Raw genomic sequence first — 18,453 nt, forward strand, 5'->3', positions numbered from 1 at the left:
CTTGTATTGGCTAGGACAGTATAAATACATGTGATGATAGTGCACATCCTTGCCTTGTTCTCAATTTTAGGGAAAAGCACTCAGTCTCTCACCATTAATTATATCAGTAAAAAGTTTTCAGGTGCATAGGTGCTTTTTCAGGTTATATAAATTTCCTTCTAATTTGCATTTGCTTGAAAGTTTTTATCATTGATGGAAGTTGAATATGGTCAAATACTTTGTGTACAACTTTTGAGATGATCATCTAATTTTTCTTTAATTTGTTTATGTGTTGAATTATACTAATGATTTTCAGATGTTGAGCCAACCTCTATTCCCATTTTAAAAACCACTTGAAAAAAAAACCACTTGGTCTTTATGTATTCTTTTTAATATATTGTTGGATTTTATTTGCTAGTATTTTGTTCAGGATTTATACATTAATGATCATAAGACATATGCTGTAAGGCCTTTCTTACAATGTTTTTTATTTGATTTCGGAATACTGGTGACCTCATAAGATGGGTTGGAGAGTGTTACTAACACTTCTAAAGTGTATTTTATTTGTTTATTTTGAGAGAGAGCGTGCACAAGTGGGAGAGGGGCAGAGAAAGAAGGAGAGAGAGAGTCCCAAGCAGGTACTGCACTACCAGTGGGGAGCCTGATGCGTGGGACTTGATCCTTCAAATTGTGAGATCGTGACCTAAGCTAGAATTAAGAGTGAGATGCTTAAAGGACTGAGCCACCCGGGTGCCTCAAGTGTTACTAACACTTCTGTTTTCTGGAATAGTTTGCATAATAACATTTGTATACTGCTTTCTTAAATTATTGGTAGAATTTTCCAGTAAAACCATATGGTCCTGGAATTTTCTTTGTTGAAAGTTTTTAACTATTAATTCAATTTCTTTCATTGATAAAGGACATTGAGATTATCCCTTTCTTAGTATAACTACTCCAGCTCTCTTTTCTGTTTGCATGGCATACCCTTTTCTATTCTTTTACTTTCATTCTATTTGTATCTTTGAATATATAGTATGTCTTTTATGGACAGCATATAATGGATTATTTTTTATTATTCATTCTGCTAATCTCTGCATTTTAACCAGAGATTAATCCAGTTACATTTAATGTGTTTGCTGATAAGGTAGGATTTTTGTCTGTCATTTTACTGTTTTCTATGTGTTAGGTTCTTCTTGTTCCTCTGTTCCCCAATTAAAGCCTTTTTGGTTAAATGAGTATTTTCCAGTGTACCAATTTAATTCCCTTGTTTCTTTTGCCTATATTATTTTGAGTTATTTTCTTAATGGTTACCTTAGGGATTACAATAAAAATCTTAGTTATAGTAGTCTAATTTGGATTAATAGCAACTTAATTTCAATAATATAAAAAACTTTGCACCTATAGCTCCATTTTCTTCTCATTTATTCTATTATTGTCATAAATATTATCTTTACATATTATATGCCCATCAACATAGATTTATTATTATTGCTGTATGCAGTTGTCTCTTAGGTAGATTAAAAACACTAATTGTATTTATGCTATCTTCATTTATACTTATGTAATTATCTTTATTGGCATTCTTTATTTAATCATATGAATTCAAGTTTCATTTCAGCCTAAAGAAATCCCTTTAGTATATTCTATAGGACTGATCTAGCCACAAACTCATTCAGTTTTGATTTATCTGGCAATGTCTTAATTTCTCCATTATCTAAGAAAGATATTTTTGCTAGATATAAAGTTCTTAGTTGACATTTTTTTTCTTTCATCACTTTGAATATGTCATTCTTCTGCCTTTTGACCTCCACAGTTTCTGATGAGAAAATACAGTGTTAATATTATTGATTGTCTGTACATGATGTGTTGCTATTTTCCTGTTAAGATTCTGTTTTTGATTTTCTGTAGTTTTATTATAATTTGTTTAAGTGTGGATCTCTTTCACTTTATTATACCTAGAGTTTGTTAAGTTTATTAGATGTGTATATTAATACTTTCCATCAAATTTGGGATGCTCCTGATTATTTTTTCAAATTTTTTTGTTCTTTGCTCGCTTCCTCTTCTGGGTTTCCCATCCTACATAATGTTGGTATACTTCTTGTATGCTGGTATATCTTTAATCTCTGTTCATTTATTTTTCCTTTCTCCCCACCGCCCCCCCCCCCCCATTTCTCCCAGACTGTTACAACCTTAGCTGGCCTGTCTTTAAGTTCACAGGTCCTTTCTTCTGCCTATCCACTACTACTCTTGAGTCCTTCTAGTAATTATTTTCATTGTACTTTTCAACTTAATAATTTCTGTTTGGTTTCTTTTTTAATATTTTGATTTTTTTAATGTTTTTATTTTTTCTGGATTTATTGAGATGTAATTGAGTATAACAGTGTAAGTTTAAGGTATACAGTGTATTGATACACTTATATATTGCAAAATGATTATCAGCATACTTGTAGCTAACACCTCCATCTCATCACATAATTACCATGTATTTTTTGTGTTGAGAACTTTTTAAGTTTAACTCTCTTAGCAAGTATATACTACAGTGTAATTAACTATAGTCACCATGCTGTATATTAGGCTCCCAAAACTTGTTAATCTCCTAACTGGACCTTTGTAACCTTTGACCATTATCTCCCCTGCTTCCCTCCCCCCCTAGCCACTGGAATCCGCCAGTATACTTGCTATTTCTCTGAGTTTGGCTTTTATCCAGGTGTTTGCTTAATGTGATTCTTAATGATTTTACTAGTTTGAATCACTGAGATCTGCCCATCTTCAGAAGAATAACAGTCTGTATTATCAGGGTAGACAGTGCTTATAGGAAAATGCAGCAGTAACCAAGAGAAGAGATGAGGTTGCTTCATTCTTTTTATCTTCCTGATTCTGTTTCCCTGTGCTTACTCTTTTCTCAGCTGGAGGTGACTATCCCTGAAAATTCCTCAATTGTTCTTATGCTGTGAGAAGTGGTTTTTTTGTTTTGTTTTTCCTGAAAGATTTTCTTAATGCATTGTGGTTCTTTAAGTGGCTCTCTTGGTAACACCAAATGTTGTATGTCAACTGAATGATCTTACATGAGTATCCACATTTATTGTCAGAAGAGATGTGAACTTTGTTTTGGCCTAAATTTTAGGAAAGTCAGTCCCAAAGCTGATATAACAAACATGAAACCTGTCCTATTTCCTTCCTGTTCCTGCACTTTGCTGAAAAATAATAGAAATTATTGCTTTTTAAAATTTGTGTTTATTTACCTAGTTTTAGAAGAGCCACTTATTTTTTTGAGTTATAATTGACATACAGTAATACTGTTAGTTTCAGGTATACATCATAGTGATCTGAAATCTTTATACATTATGAAATGATCCGCATGATAAGTCATTACCATTGATTGCCACACAAGGTATTATATTATTGGCTGTATTCTCTATGATGTACATTACATTCCCATGACTTATTTTGTAACTGGAAATTTGCTCCTTTTAATCCCCTTCATCTATTCTGCCTGCCCTTAATCTCTCCCACCTCTGGTAACCAATAGTTTCTTTCTGATATCTGTGTGTTTCTGTTTTTTCTTTAAGTTTCATTATCCAAGTATACTTGACATACAATGTTAAATTAGTTTCAGGTGTACAGCTTGGGGATTTGACAATTGTGCACATTACATGATACTCACCACAGTAAATGTGACTCTCTGTCACCATACAAGGTTATTGCAGTGTTATTGACTACATTCCCTATAGTGTACTTTTCATCTCTGTGATCTCCTTGTTTTATAACGAGAGGTGTAACCTCTGAATCTCCTTCATTGATGTTTCCTACCACTCACCCAGCTCCCCTCTGGAAACCAGCAGTTCTTTGTATATAAAGGTCTGTTTTTGTTTGTGTGTTCTTCATTTTTTTCAGATTCCACATATAAGTTAAATCATATGGTATTTTTATTTTTGTCTGACTTACTTCACTTAGCATAATGCTCTCTAGATCCTTCCATGTTGTCTTAAATGGGAAACTTTCATTTTTAATGGGTAAATAATATTTCATTGCCTACGCATACCAATTTTTTTTATTTGTAGATGTATAGTTTGTTTCCATATCTCAGCTATTATAAATAATGCTACGGTGAACATACAGGTGCATATATCTTGTTGATGTTTTTGTTTTCTATTTGGTTACTTTTTGTGATTTTGATTTCTTTTTTGATATTCTTTGTTGAGACATCATTGTCATACTTTCTTTAGATATGGTTTTCTTTAGCTCTTTGAACATATTAAAATAGGTTTTGAAAGACTTGTAGTATAGTCCTCAGGTACAGTTTTTATTATCCTCAGAGACAGTTTCTATTCATTGTTTCCACCCCCCGTTATAAGACATACTCTTGTTTCTTTGCATCCTTTGTAATTGCATTAAGAACTGGGACATTTTAAATAATGTGGCAACTCTGAAATTATGATACCTCCTATTCCCAGGGTTATTTGTTGTTTGTTCCTTTAGTGACTTTCAGAACTAATTCTGTAAATTTCATATATTTTTTATCATGTAATTATATTGAAATCTCTCTTCAGTTTAGTGTTCAGTTAATGCTTAGGCATAGATCTTTTAAAGTTCCTGGAACCAGTGAATCTTCCAATCTTGGCCACGTGGCTCTTTGTGTGTTTTGGGAAATGCTTTCAATAATCAGCCAAGAAGTATACCACTCTGCCTTAGCCTTTACTTCTTACTTGTGCACAGCCTCAAGATCAGGAAAAGGTGAAAGTACACTATTTTTTGGTCTTTCATAAGCATATGCAGAGCCCCCCACAGTTATGGTCTCCTAGAGTACCTGGAATATGTCAGAGCTTTTCAAACTCTTTTTTTTATTTTTAATGTTTGTTTATTTTTGAGCAAGAGACAGAGTGTGAGCTGGGAAGGGGCAGAGCGAGAGAGAGAGGGAGACACAGAATCCGAAACAGGCTCCAGGCTCTGAGCTGTCAGCACAGAGTCTGATGTGGGGCTTGAATATACGAACTGTGAGACATGACCTGAGCCGAAGTTGGAAGCTTGACAGATTGAGCCACCCAGGTGCCCCTATCAGAGCCTTTCAGAACCCTTATTGAGCTCTTATCCCAAGCTTTTCTTAAGCATTTAGGTTAGTCTGTTGTTTGCCTTACCTGTTTCTATGACCTCAGCCAGCCATAAGTTAGTATAAGTAAGCATTTACCAGTAATGGTTTCCTCAAACATGCCTTATCTCCACTACCCTTCATTCAGGTTGAAGGCTTTTAGCACTTGGCAAGAGTCAAGGAACCACTACCAAAGAAGTCAGAGATAAATGACTAGTCATTTGAATGAGGCTTTGAAAGGCTGGAGCTCAATTTTGGTTGCTTCAGTGGTTGCCAAGCTGCCCTGGCAGTGAGGGACCAGAAGTTATCTAAACCCCAAAAATTACTGTCTTCACTGCTATTCTGCCCTTTTGTTCTTATGAAGGGGCAAATTTTTGGAAGTTCTTAGTCTGCCATTTTTGGCTTCATTTTCTATCCATTTCTGTTTTCAGTGAGGGGTGGTATTTTCTGTCTTTCAAGGAATTTGTCATTTTTTTCCCTAAGTTGTTGAACCTAAGGACCTAAAGTTTTCTTAATATTCCTTATCCTCCTAATGCCTCAAGGCATTAAAAAGGGCTGTTTCCTAATCTTTAATTCTTGATATTGGTGAGTTGTGTCTTTTTTTTTTTCTTCTGATCAAATGTAGGTTTATCAAAAATTTTTTGCCTCTTTTTCAAAGTATCATGCTTTGGATTTGGTAATAGTCTCTTGTTTTTCTGTTATAAATTTTATTGATGTCTCTTTGTTGTTCCTTCTTTCTGTTTTCTTTGGCATTCGTTTGCTCATTTTTTAGATTCTTAATTTGGAAGTTAAGTCATTGCTTTTAGATCTTATTTTCTAAAATAAAGCTTAATCCTATAAATTTCCCTCTAGACACTAACTTAGGTACATCATACAAATTTTGATGATGTATTTTCATTTTAGTTCAGTTAAATTTCCTTGTGACTTTCTCTTTGACCCATAGATTACTTAGAAGTGTATAATGTTTAATTTCTTTTTTTTTTTTTAATTCTTTTAATGTTTATTTTTGAGAGAGAACGAGAGCGAGCAGGGGAGGGCAGAGAGAGGGCGATTCAGAATCCGAAGTAGGCTCCAGGCTCTGAGCTGTCCACACAAAGCCATTGAGGGACTTGAACTCACAAATCATGAGATCATGACCTGAGCTGAAATTGGCTTAACCAACTGAGCCACCCAGGTGCCCCATTGTGTGTGTGTGTGTGTGTGTGTGTGTGTGTGTGTGTGTGTGTGTGTGTGATGTCTAATTTCAAAATACCTGGAGTTTTTTTAGTTCTCTGTTGTTGATTTCTAGTTTTATTATGGCCAGTATGCTTTGGTTTTACTTCTTTTAAACATGCCACAGTTTGTTTTCTAGCCCAGAAAATGGTGTCTTGGTAAATGTTTGTGTACACTTGAAAAGATAATGTATTTTCCTCTGTATGAGTATAGTATTATATAAATATCGTCATATCGGTTGACAGGTTTTTCTCATTTCCATCTCTACTGACTTTCTGTTTACTTTTTCTGTTGATAACTAGTGGAGGAGTGTTGAAGTCTTAAATACCATTTTGCAGTCTTGGGAGATACTATTCCACTCTATTCCAGCTTCCATTCTTGCTAATGAATTTTATTACCATTACCGTGTTTGTTTTGTTTTGTTTTTTTTTTTAAGTAGCTGGTTATTTTCCCCAAAGGGTTTTAAAGCTTTCTATTTACAATTGTCCTTCACAAGTTTGCCGTACAATGTAAAATGAAATCCTTTCATGTACTTCTTTCTATATGTTGTGCTTCTTCTGTCAGTTTATTCATTCTTTAAAAATTATCTTGTGAAAGTTTGCAGCCTTTTTCTATTTAAGTAATGTGTCTTCTCACTTCTCTTTAAACTGTCTTTCCAACAGGACTTGTTTCCTGTTGGCTGTCGTATGTCAGAATCTAAATTTTTTTCCAGTTTTCTTGTTTTTATCTCCTGTTGCCTTTGGGTTTTCCCAAAGGACTCCGAGCTTCTAGTTCTTTTTACCATAATCATCTGTTATTATACAGAAACAATACTGATGTGATTGCATGATGTGGAAGGGGAGGAAGAGTCCTATAGTTTTATGATTAGGTCTCAGTCCCATTAAAAATGGGCCTGAATTAGATCTCCTTCCTGCTCTCTCCACCCCAAATTAGGCTAGAGAGGGCTGGAGTGTTGGGTATTTACCTAACATTAAATGGTAAAACTTCACCTGATTATACTCGTAAAATAGTTTGCCTTGCATGCAGGACTTGTTAAGGAGAGCATTACTCTTCCTACCAGAAGCATAAGGGGAATTTTTATCCAGTCTTTATATTAAAAACCTGGTCGGTCTCCTGGAAGTAAAACTCAGAGAATGTTGGATATTCCTAAGACTGTGCTCCTTCTTGACTTTTTAATTTTCTAGTTAATGTCTTCCAAGCCTCTGACAATTTGTCGATTATGATTTAACCTGTTTCAGCTATTACTAGTTCCATTTCTGGGCTTCTTTATCTGGACTTTAGCTGCCACTAGGCTGTGATTCTCTGTATGTGCCTGTTTGTGTTTAGGGCAGCAGTTTGCCTTATGATCTTAACTGTGGGGACAGAGTGACAACTTCCAGCTTCTTTCTTTAGATGTTGAGCTAGAGACCCAAGGCCTATTCTCTGTTTCTAGAGCTCCAACTTAATATATGTTAAGATTTTTTATTTTTATTTTTTTTTAAGTTTATTTAATTTGAGAGAGAGCAGCAAGCATGACCAGGGAGAAGGTCAGAGAGAGAGAGAGAGAGAAAGAAGAGAATCCCAAGCAGGCTCTGAGCTGTCAGTGTGCAGCCTGGTGAAGGGCTCAGTCTCACAAACCATGAGATCATGATCTGACTGGAAATCACAAGTTGGACACTCAACTGACTGAGATACCCACGCACCCCAAGATTTCTTATTCTAACTCACATATTTTTGCTGTTTCATATTTTATATCTTTCTCTTATTGATGCATTTTGGGTAGTTTCTTTGAATGTATTTTTTCTGTTCAACAGTTTTATTTTTAGCTATAATCTACTGCCTAACTCATTGACCATGATTTTTTTTGCTAGTACTTTGAGTATATGTACTAAACTACCCAAATATTTTAGTATGCACCTTGACTGACTGATTCATTCATTCGAATGAATGAATGAATACATTCATTCGAATGAATACAGGACTATTTGTCTTTCAGTTAGAATATTGTCTTCAAAGATAAACAGAACTTATAAAGGTTAATTCATTGTGCTGATTTGTGATAGTACTTCAGAATTGACTAAGTTTAGTATATATGTTTACATATATAGGTGGTTTTGGCAAACAAATTGTAGGTAGCTAGTATAAACAGTAAAATCTGGAAAGAAATAACTTTTCTGAAATTTTTCTTTATGACTGTCTTAAAGTATTTCTTTAAATTCACATAATTTCTTAAAATTAATGTAACATTAAATACTGTAACATTCACTTTAGAAAATTAGTATTTTGTTTTATTGCATACATTTGTCTGGTCCTAACAATTGCAAGTCTTACAGATTTTATTTTTGTATTCTGATTTAGGCAATCCTTTATCACAGGATATTCTCAATTTATACCAGGACCCAGATGGAACCCGAAAGCTACTGAACTTCATGCTTGACAATCTTGCAGGTAAGTCTTAATGACAAAATAGTGAACTCAACATGGATTACTGCTAGCTTATATGTCACATGTTGCTTAAGAGCATCTGACCTTTTTTTTTTTTTATAACTTTTCACAATTTTGGAGTTATTATATTTCATGGTAGTGGGACAATCTTTTCATATACCGAGTACTTTCTATTTACCAAGCAATATGTTACGAGCTTTAGTTATATTATTTAATCTCTCTAAAGAACCTAGGAGGTAGGAATTTTTACTGGTTGCACAGATGCAAGTTCTGAGATTCAGAGAATAAAATGTGATTTTCCCAAATTACACAGCTGGTTAATGCTGGAGGTGTGAACACAAGATTCTTTTGATCACAGGTACATAGTTATTAATTGTAAGCAGATTACATGGATCCCACACACTGTACACATTTTTTTGTGAACAAAATTACTAGTTTGATTCACTACACATTCGGGGAAATTTTGCAAGCAGGATTTTGATTAAGAACACCAAATGTATCTGACTAAAATAGTTGTATTCCAAATAGAAATTTTTTTAATGTAACAAGTCTATTAAGTATTTGACTTAAAACTTGTTTTTGCTTAAGCACTCAAGATATGAGTAAATGTATAGATGCTTGAATTCAGATATTTTTCTTGGAATAATGTCTTCCTAAAATACAGAATCCCAAACAGAGACATCTAGATTCCAGCATCAGGCCATCATCACAATATGTTGTCTATACTTTTATTTATTTATTTATTTATTTATTTATTTTTAATTTTTTTTTTTTAACGTTTATTTATTTTTGAGACAGAGAGAGACAGAGCATTAACGGGGGAGGGGCAGAGAGAGAGGGAGGCACAGAATCGGAAGCAGGCTCCAGGCTCTGAGCCATCAGCCCAGAGCCCGACGCAGGGCTCGAACTCACGGACCGTGAGATCGTGACCTGAGCCGAAGTCGGACGCTTAACCGACTGAGCCACCCAGGCGCCCCTATACTTTTTTTAATTATCTCCATCATAGAAGACACCTACGTAAAAATTTTTTTAAAATGGTGATATTTACAATAATGTAAAACCAAATTAATATCATCGCAAATATTTTTGGCTTATAAAAACTAAAGTCGATTGATGAGAGATAATAAACTTGAGAGGTTCTTTCAGTAACAAATTAAGACTAGCTAAAAGTTTAATTCAGCTGTATATATAGTATGTGTACACTAATTCCTTTTTGCTTTAAAAATACAATTCTCCTTTGTCAATATAGATGTAGCCACTTGACCCAGTCATATGGCATGTGTTGGGGTTTGTGTGTATATAATTTTTTAGGAGGTCTTCAGTGCTTTAGATACGAGTCATTGTTGGCATATATGTTGCAGACATCTTCTCCCATGCTCTTGTTTGCCTTTCCACTTTCTTAATTTGTTTTTTGATGAACAGAAAACATTTTAACATAATTGAATTTTTTGAGCTTTTCTATTATGGTATTGCTTTTGTGTCCTTTTTAAGAATTTTTCCCTACCCCAAGCTCAAGAATATATTTTCCTATATCTAAAAACTTCATTTTTTACTTGTAACATTTAGAGCTATCATCTTCCTAGAATTGAAATTTGTATATCGTAGGAGTCTATATTCATAACTTTTCCATTTGACTTTGAGCCTTTTATGGGAAAGACTGTCCTTTCATTACTGTATTTTAGTGCCATCTTTGTGATAAATTGTCATTGTATGTATGGGTTTATTTCTGGGGTTTTGTATTCTCTATTTAATTCTGTCTTTATGATAATATAAGTGTCTTTAATTATGATATTTTTATAAGATATCTTAAGATTCAGTAGAGTAAGCCTTCCATCTTGATTTGATTCTAAAGTCTAAGCTAGTTTTGCCCCCATCCTTCTTTACCCTGTATTTTCATTAAAATTATTAGAATTGGCTTTTCAGGTTTCTCCCCTCCCCCAAAATATAGGAATTTAGGTTGAGATTGTACTGAATCTATAGATTGCTTTGGAAAAAATTGACCTGTTTACAACACTGGATCTTCTAATCTAGCAGTGTTGAATATTCTTTCATTTATTGTGCTTTCTCTAATTTCTCTTGATAGAGTTTTAGGTTTCTCTGTAGTATTCTTTACATTTCTTATTACATTTATTCTAGGTATTGAGTTTTTTGATGCTCTCATAAATGGTCTTTTTTTTTTTTTTTTAAACGTTTATTTATTTTTGAGACAGAGAGAGACAGAGCATGAATGGGGGAGGGTCAGAGAGAGGGAGACACAGAATCTGAAACAGGCTCCAGGCTCTGAGCTGTCAGCCCAGAGCCCGACGCGGGGCTGAAACTCACGGACCGCGAGATCATGACCTGAGCCAAAGTCGGCCGCTTAACCAACTGAGCCACCCAGGCGCCCCATAAATGGTCTTTTTGAAAATGAATCTCAGTAAGATGATTATTGCTCATTTATGGAATACAGTTGGGTTTTGTATATTTATTGGTATTCAGACACCTTGCTAAACACTTGAAAGTGCCTTAGATAAATACATATTCAGCCATTTCACTAAAATCTTTTTAATCCTAAGGTATTTTTATTTTAATTCTACAATTGTGTCATTGCACATAACAACACTTTCATTACTCTCTAATTCTTATCTTTATTTCTTTTTCTTGCCTTATTGTACTTGCTAAGATGTTTAGTAGGCGCTAACAGTAGTGATAATTTGTCTAATTTCAAAATTTATTAGCTTTTTGAAATTATGATTAAGTATGGCATTCACTGTAGTTTTTATATATATCAGATTAAGGAAGTTCTATTCCTAGTTAGAGTTTTTCATTTTTTAATATGAACAAATGTTAAATACTATCAAATGCTTTTTTTTCTTAAGATGAGAATATGTTTTCTGGCCTTTATGCTGTTAATTTGGTAAATGCATTGATTTTAATGCTATACCACCTTTGTATTAAATTCAAGTAGGTTGCAGTATAGTATTATCCTTTTTATATATCCCTTTATTCAGTTAGCTAATATTTTACTTAGGATTTTTTGCATGTAAGTTTAAGTGAGATCGATCAGTAATTTTCCTTTCTTCAATATTCTTGTCAGGTTTTAGTATAAAGATTATACAGGCATCACAAAATTTATTTTCTGTTAATTGGAAGAGAATATTTATGATTGGTGTTTCTTAAATGTATGGTAGAATACATCAGAGTCTGGGGTTTCTTTGAAGGAAGTTTTCAGTTGCTGATTTAGTTTCTTTAATAACTATAGTCCTGTTCTGATACTCCATTTATCAGTTTCTGAAAGTTGTATTTTTTGGTAATTTTCCCATTTTATCTAAATCTTAATTTTTAAAAAAAATCTTCAAATTTATTTACATGAAGTTCAGAATATCTTTTAATGTTTATTTGATAGTGTTGTCTCTTTTTCATATTCCAGATATTAGTTATTTGTGTTGCTTTTATTTACTTCATGCATAGTCTTGCCTGCAGGTATTTAGCAATATTTCTTTGGGGGAAAAAAAAGAGCCAATTTTTAGTTTTAGTAATACTCTTTTATTATTTTTTTAACATCAGTGATTAAAAATTTTTTTTTCATGTTTATTTTCGGGAGAGGGAGAGAGAGACAGGGAGATGGGAAGAGAGAGAGACAGAGAGAGAGAGAGAGAGAGAGAGAGAGACAGAATGAGCCAACGAGCGAGCAGGGGAGGGGCAGAGCCAGAGGGAGACAGAATTCAAAGCAGGCTCCAGGTTCTGAGCTGTCAGCACAGAGCCCAATGCAGGGCTCCAACTTGACCTGAGCCAAAGTTGGATACTTGATGAGCCATCCAGGCGCCCCTGATATCAGTGTTTTTTTAAATCTTTATTCCTTGGACTTTCATCTCCTGTTATTTTTTCTAACCTTTTAACATCTAAATCATTAACTTTTATACTTTGTTTTTTTCCCAAAGTATTTATTTATAAATCTCTCTTTAAATCTGGCTTTTAGCTGCATTCTTCAGGTTTCAATTTGTATTGATTTTTTATCATTCAGTTCCGTATATTATCTAATAGCTCTCATCATTGTTTCTTAGATGAATCACTTAGGAATTTCCTTATTTCTAGGAGATGTTTGATTTGTCACTGGTTCCTACCTTAATTCCATTGTGGTCAGAGAGTAATTTGTTTAAAAAAATTTAAAGATTTTATTTATTAGGCAGCATATGCTTAATTTTTCTAAGTGTTATGTATGCACTTAAACAGAATGTACATTCTGTACTTATTTGGTGCTGCATTCTATATATATTAGTTTAAGTTTATTAATTGCCTGAATATGTCATACTTGATAATTACTGATTTTTATTCATTAGTGACAGCTGTGTTAAGATCTCCCGTTTTGATTATAGATTTGTTTATTTTTTATGTCTCTTGCAGGGATCAAAAGGATTGATTCTTTTATCATGTAATGGTCTTCTTTGTTCCTAGTATTTCTTTTTTTTTTTTTAACTTTTTTTTTTAATGTTTATTTATTTTTGAGACAGAGACAGAGCATGAACAGGGGAGGGACAGAGAGAGAGGGAGACACAGAATCTGAAACAGGCTCCAGGCTCTGAGCTGTCAGCACAGAGCCTGATGCGGGGCTCGAACTCACAGACTGTGAGATCATGACCTGAGCCGAAGTCGGACACTTACCCGACCAAGCCACCCAGGCGCCCCTGTTCCTAGTAGTTCTTATTAATTACATATAGTGAGGGTTTATTTTCATATATCTTATCTTTTTGGTTATTTGTAATGTTTACCAGCTCATTATGTACTTCTCATTACTTTATTAATATAGCTATATGAAAATAGCTATGCAAATTCTTTTTGGTTAAAATTTGCACAGTATATCTTTTTCTCTTATGTTTAATGTTCTGTTTCCTTATATCTTAGTAATTCTGTCTTATTTTGGGTTTATTTTTTTTCTTGTTTTTGAAGTGAAAACTTAGATTTTTTATTTTAAATCCTTTCTATTTATAAATCCAAGTATGTAGCATTATGTATTTCCCTCTCAGAACTACTTTAGCTGCACCCCGCAAATTTTGATATGTTGTATTTTCATTTTCATTCTGTTTAATGTGTTTTTTTTTAATTTCCTTTGAGACTTCCTCTTTCATTCATGGGTTATTTAGAATGTGTTGTTAAAGTTTCTGTTCTTTTTGTTACTCTTCTTTGATTCCAGTTTGGGACCAGTTGGAAAACATATTCTGCATTATTTCAGTTCTTTTAAGTTTACTGGTGTTTGTTTCATTGTCTTGGCTAATGTTACATGGGTGCTTGAAAAAGCAAATAATTCTGTAGTTGTTGGTGGATTGTTCTATAAATGTAAACTATGTTAGTTGGTGGTGATGTTCCACTCTTTTATATCTTTTCTAAATTTTCTATCTAGTATTCTTATTATCAAATACTGACATTATAGTGTTGAACTCACCAACTGTAATTGTAGAGATGTCTGTTTCTACTTTCAGCCCTGGCAGTATTTGCTATATGTATTTGAAGGTACATTGTTTGGTGTATACATATTTAGAATTACTACATAGTCTTGCTGAATTGAACCTTTTATTATTAAGTAACAACCCTCTTTTTCTAGTATTTTCTTTGCTCTTAAGTCTGTGTGTCCGATGTAAACATAACCACCTACTTTTTTTGTTGTTGTTTCTTCCTAGCATGGTGTTTCTTTTTCCATTGTCTTTCAACTTTACTATGTTGTTGTATTTGACATAAGTTTCTTATAGACAACATATAGTTGAGTCATGTGTCTGCCCCACAAGAGTCTGCTGTTTTAATTTGTATATTTAGATCATTGCATTTTAAATAATTAGCAATAGAGGTCCCTGGGTGACTCAGTCCCTTAAGCATCTGGCTCTTAATCTTGATTTAGGTCATGATCTTGCATTTCCTGAGATTGAGCCCCCAGTCATGAGGCTCTGCACTGATAGCACGCAGCTTATTGGGATTCTCTCTCTCCCTTCCTCTCTCTGTACCTTCCTGTGCACGTTCTCTCTCTCTCTTTCTCAAAATAAATAAACTTAAAAAAAAATTATTGATATGTAGCATTTAATTGTGCCATTTTTAAAAATTGTTTTCTATTTGTTTCCTGTATGTACTTCCTTTGTTTATCTTTTCTTGGTTTCCTGTGGGTTACTTAAATATTTTTTAGGATTCTCCCTTGTTTTATTTGTGCTATTTTTGAGTATATTGTCTTCTATAATTTTCTTAATGTTTGTTCTAGAATCACAGTATACATAGTGTAGTCAACTGATAAAGGTATTTTATCACTTTAAGTGCATTATCGATGCCTTCCACTTGTGTGCCTCACACTCCCCACTTTTATTAAAATATGTATTTTTTTCTTCTACCTGCACAGAGTATCGCACAGATGTTATGATTTTTGCTTCAGCCATCAGCTATGACTTAAGAAGCTCATGTGGAGAAACATAATCCATTATGTTTACCCCTGATTTTACTCATTGCTTGTTCTTTCCTTTTTGATGTTCTGGTTCTTCTGTTACCATTTCCTTTCTGTTTAGAGAACTTCCATTATCCATTTTTTAAGGGCAGTTCTGTTAGCAACAAAGTCTCTTGGTTTTTCTTTTATAACATCTTTATTTCCCCTTGATTTCTGAAGGGTGGTTTTGCTGGATACGGAATTTGTGGCTTAACCGTTCTTTCTTTCAGCACTTGAAAATGTGCCACTTCCTCTGACTACCGTGGTTTCAGAAAAGAAACCCATTGTTCCGATAGGTAATGTGTCCTTTCTCTTTGATGTTTTTGAGATTTTTTTTTTTCTGTCTTTAGTTTTCAGTCTATGATATGTCTTGGTGTGGATTTCTTTGGGTTTATTCTACTAGAAGTTTGCTCACCTTCTTGAATTTGTAGGTTTATGTCATTTACCAAATTTGAGACATTTTCACCATTGTCTCTTAGAATACTTTTAAGCCTATGTTGTTTCTCTTTTCTTCTTGACTCTGATGATATGAATTTTAGAGGTTTTGTCTCTCAAGCTCTGTTCATTGTTTTCCCACAGTTTATTTTCCTTTAATTGTTCAGATGGAAGAAATCTAAAATTACTAATTTTCTTGGTTTTTTAATTTTTCTTGCCCTTTCAGTGAGTTTTGTTATTTTTTATTATATTTTTAAGTTCAGTAATTTCATTTTGGTCATTTTTTAAAAAGTTGAACTTCTTTGGACTTTTTATTTTTTCATTTGTTTCAACAGAATTTGTAATTACTTCTTGAAGCAGCTTTATGATAGCTGCTCTAAAATCTCTGTCAGATAATTTCAGCATCTAAATCATCTCTGTGTTGATCTCTGATGGTAGTCTTTTCTGCTTTAATTTGTGATAATCCTGGTCTTTGGTGTGACAAGTGATTTTCAGTTGTACTCTGGTTATCTTGAATGTTATGTTTGGAGACTCTTGAAGCTTTTATTATTAAAAAAAATTTTTTTTTGATGTCATTTTTTGAGAGAAGGAGACAGAGCAAGGGAGCAAGGGAGGGGCAGAGAGAGAGACAGAGACAGAGACAGAGACAGAGACAGAGAGAGGAAGGGAGGGAGAGAGACAGAATCCTAAGCAGGCTCCAGGCTCTGAACTGTCAGCACACAGCCTAATGAGGGGCTTGAACTCACTGACTGCCAGATCATGACCCGAGCCGAACGAAGCTGTTCGCTTAACCAGATGAGTCACCCAGGTGCTCTTTGTTCCTTTTAAAATCAAATGTCAATTTTAACAGGCAGTTGCCCAGTTTACGTTTAGCATATGGGTTCTGTTAGCCCTTCCAGGCTCAGCTGACACCCTCAGTATGGGCAAACTAGGCCCATTGCTGCTGGTCCCTGGAGGGGTGGGATGTGTTGGCTCTCTTGGGCTCTGGTAGAGAGATTGCCATGAGCACTTTGGATTACCACCGCCACTGAGTGTGAGTTTCTCATGTAATACTTGTTGCATTTCTCCTTTTTGGCTCCACTGGCCAGAGGAATCAGGATTTTTTTGCTGCCCTTACCCAGCTGTCTACCACCCATTGTGGCATGTATGGGAGATAAAAATGGGAGGATTACTGTTTTATCACATTTTAAGTATAATTCTGAGAGATTACTATGTTAACTCCTGTCTCTTGTATTCATGAGGACACTTATCTTCCATATTGATCCAAATTCTGGTACTGTTATATCTATTAAACAGTGTTTTTTTTTTTTTTTTGATGGTAGCCCATATAATTATATTTCTGTTCTTTGTCATATCACTGACATTGCAGTTTCATCTTAGAAATTAATTTTAAGTATATGTCCATATGAGTATATCATTCTCCTTGTAAGAAATGTTAAAAATTCCTATTAAGACTAGAATGTTTTTTGACCATTACCTTTAATTCCATGTTCCCTCCATGTAAGTAAACACACTTGTAAATTGGGTGTGTATTTGTGTAGATATTTTTCTAGACATTGATATGTAAAAATTACACCAGTAGAAATGTTATGGTATTACTTTTCATGCGTGTTTTTAAAATGTTTTTTAATAAAACATTTTATCATTGCATATTTTCTAATTGTTTTCATTCAGTTTTTCTTATATATTTTTCTATTTTAGCACACATGTATCTATCCCTTTTTTCTTAAACTATACCATAGATTTCTCTAAAATGAATATTAGGCATTTACCCATGTTTTTGCTGCTATAAACAGCAGTGTAATGAGTATCTATTTGAATCCTTTCTTAAAAATTTTTTAAATGTTTATTTATTTTTGAGAGACAGAGAGAGACAGCATGAGTGGGGGAGGGGCAGAGAGAGAGGGAGAAACAGAACATGAAGCAGACTCCAGGCTCTGAGCTGTCAGCACAGAGCCTGATGGGGGGCTCGAACTCACGAGCCGCGAGATCATGACCTGAGCCAAAGTCAGATGCTCAACCGACTGAGCTACCCAGATGCCCCTAATGCTTTTGTTTTTTTTAACTTTTTTTATTTTTTATTTTTTTAAATTTACATCCAAATTAGTTAGCTTATAGTGCAACAATGATTTCAGGAGTAGATTCCTTAGTGCCCCTTACCCATTTAGCCCATCGCCCCTCCCACAACCCCTCCAGTAACCCTCAGTTTGTTCTCCATATTTATGAGTCTCTTCTGTTTTGTCCCCCTCCCTGTTTTTATATTATTTTCATTTCCCTTCCCTTATGTTCATCTGTTTTGTCTCTTAAAGTCCTTATGTGAGTGAAGTTATATGATTTTTGTCTTTCTCTGACTAATTTCACTTAGCATAATACCCTCCAGTTCCATCCACATAGTGCAAATGGCAAGATTTCATTCTTTTTGATTGCTAAGTAATACTTCATTGTATATATCATACCACATCTTCTTTATCCATTCATCCATCGATGGACATTTGGGCTCTTTCCATACTTTGGCTATTGTTGATAATGCTGCTATAATCATTGGGGTGCATGTGTCCCTTTGAAACAGCACACCTGTATCCCGTGGATAAATGCCTAGTAGTGCAATTGCTGGGTGGTAGGGTAGTTCTATTTTTAGTTTTTTGAGGAACCTCCATACTGTTTTCCAGAGTGGCTGCACCCCTTGCATTCCCATGAATGCTTCTTTAGCAGATAGGGCTGAATCCAAGAAATAGCATTGCTGGGTCATAGGGGATATGGATGTTTAAAATTTTTAAAGATGTCCTCCCAGATAGCCCTACCAATTTATATTCTTACCAGCCACATATGCAAGTATTCATTTCTTATCACCATCACCAACTCTGGATATATTAAAAAAATT

General features: G+C 34.2%; 1 protein-coding gene across 3 annotated transcripts in view; it reads left to right on the forward strand.

Annotated features, from left to right (window-relative positions):
• Positions 1-18,453, forward strand: part of CNOT6L (CCR4-NOT transcription complex subunit 6 like) — a 119,858-nt gene that overhangs the window by 63,274 nt on the left and 38,131 nt on the right. For all 3 annotated transcript variants that reach the window (XM_023253020.2, XM_023253021.2, XM_045056180.1), the window contains one exon: positions 8,615-8,704. In XM_023253020.2, coding sequence (XP_023108788.1) covers positions 8,615-8,704 — 90 coding nt within the window. The remainder of the gene's footprint in view (positions 1-8,614; positions 8,705-18,453) is intronic.

This window comes from Felis catus, chromosome B1 (genome assembly GCF_018350175.1).
Source record: "Felis catus isolate Fca126 chromosome B1, F.catus_Fca126_mat1.0, whole genome shotgun sequence".
In the NCBI taxonomy this organism is placed as follows: Eukaryota; Metazoa; Chordata; class Mammalia; order Carnivora; family Felidae; genus Felis; species Felis catus.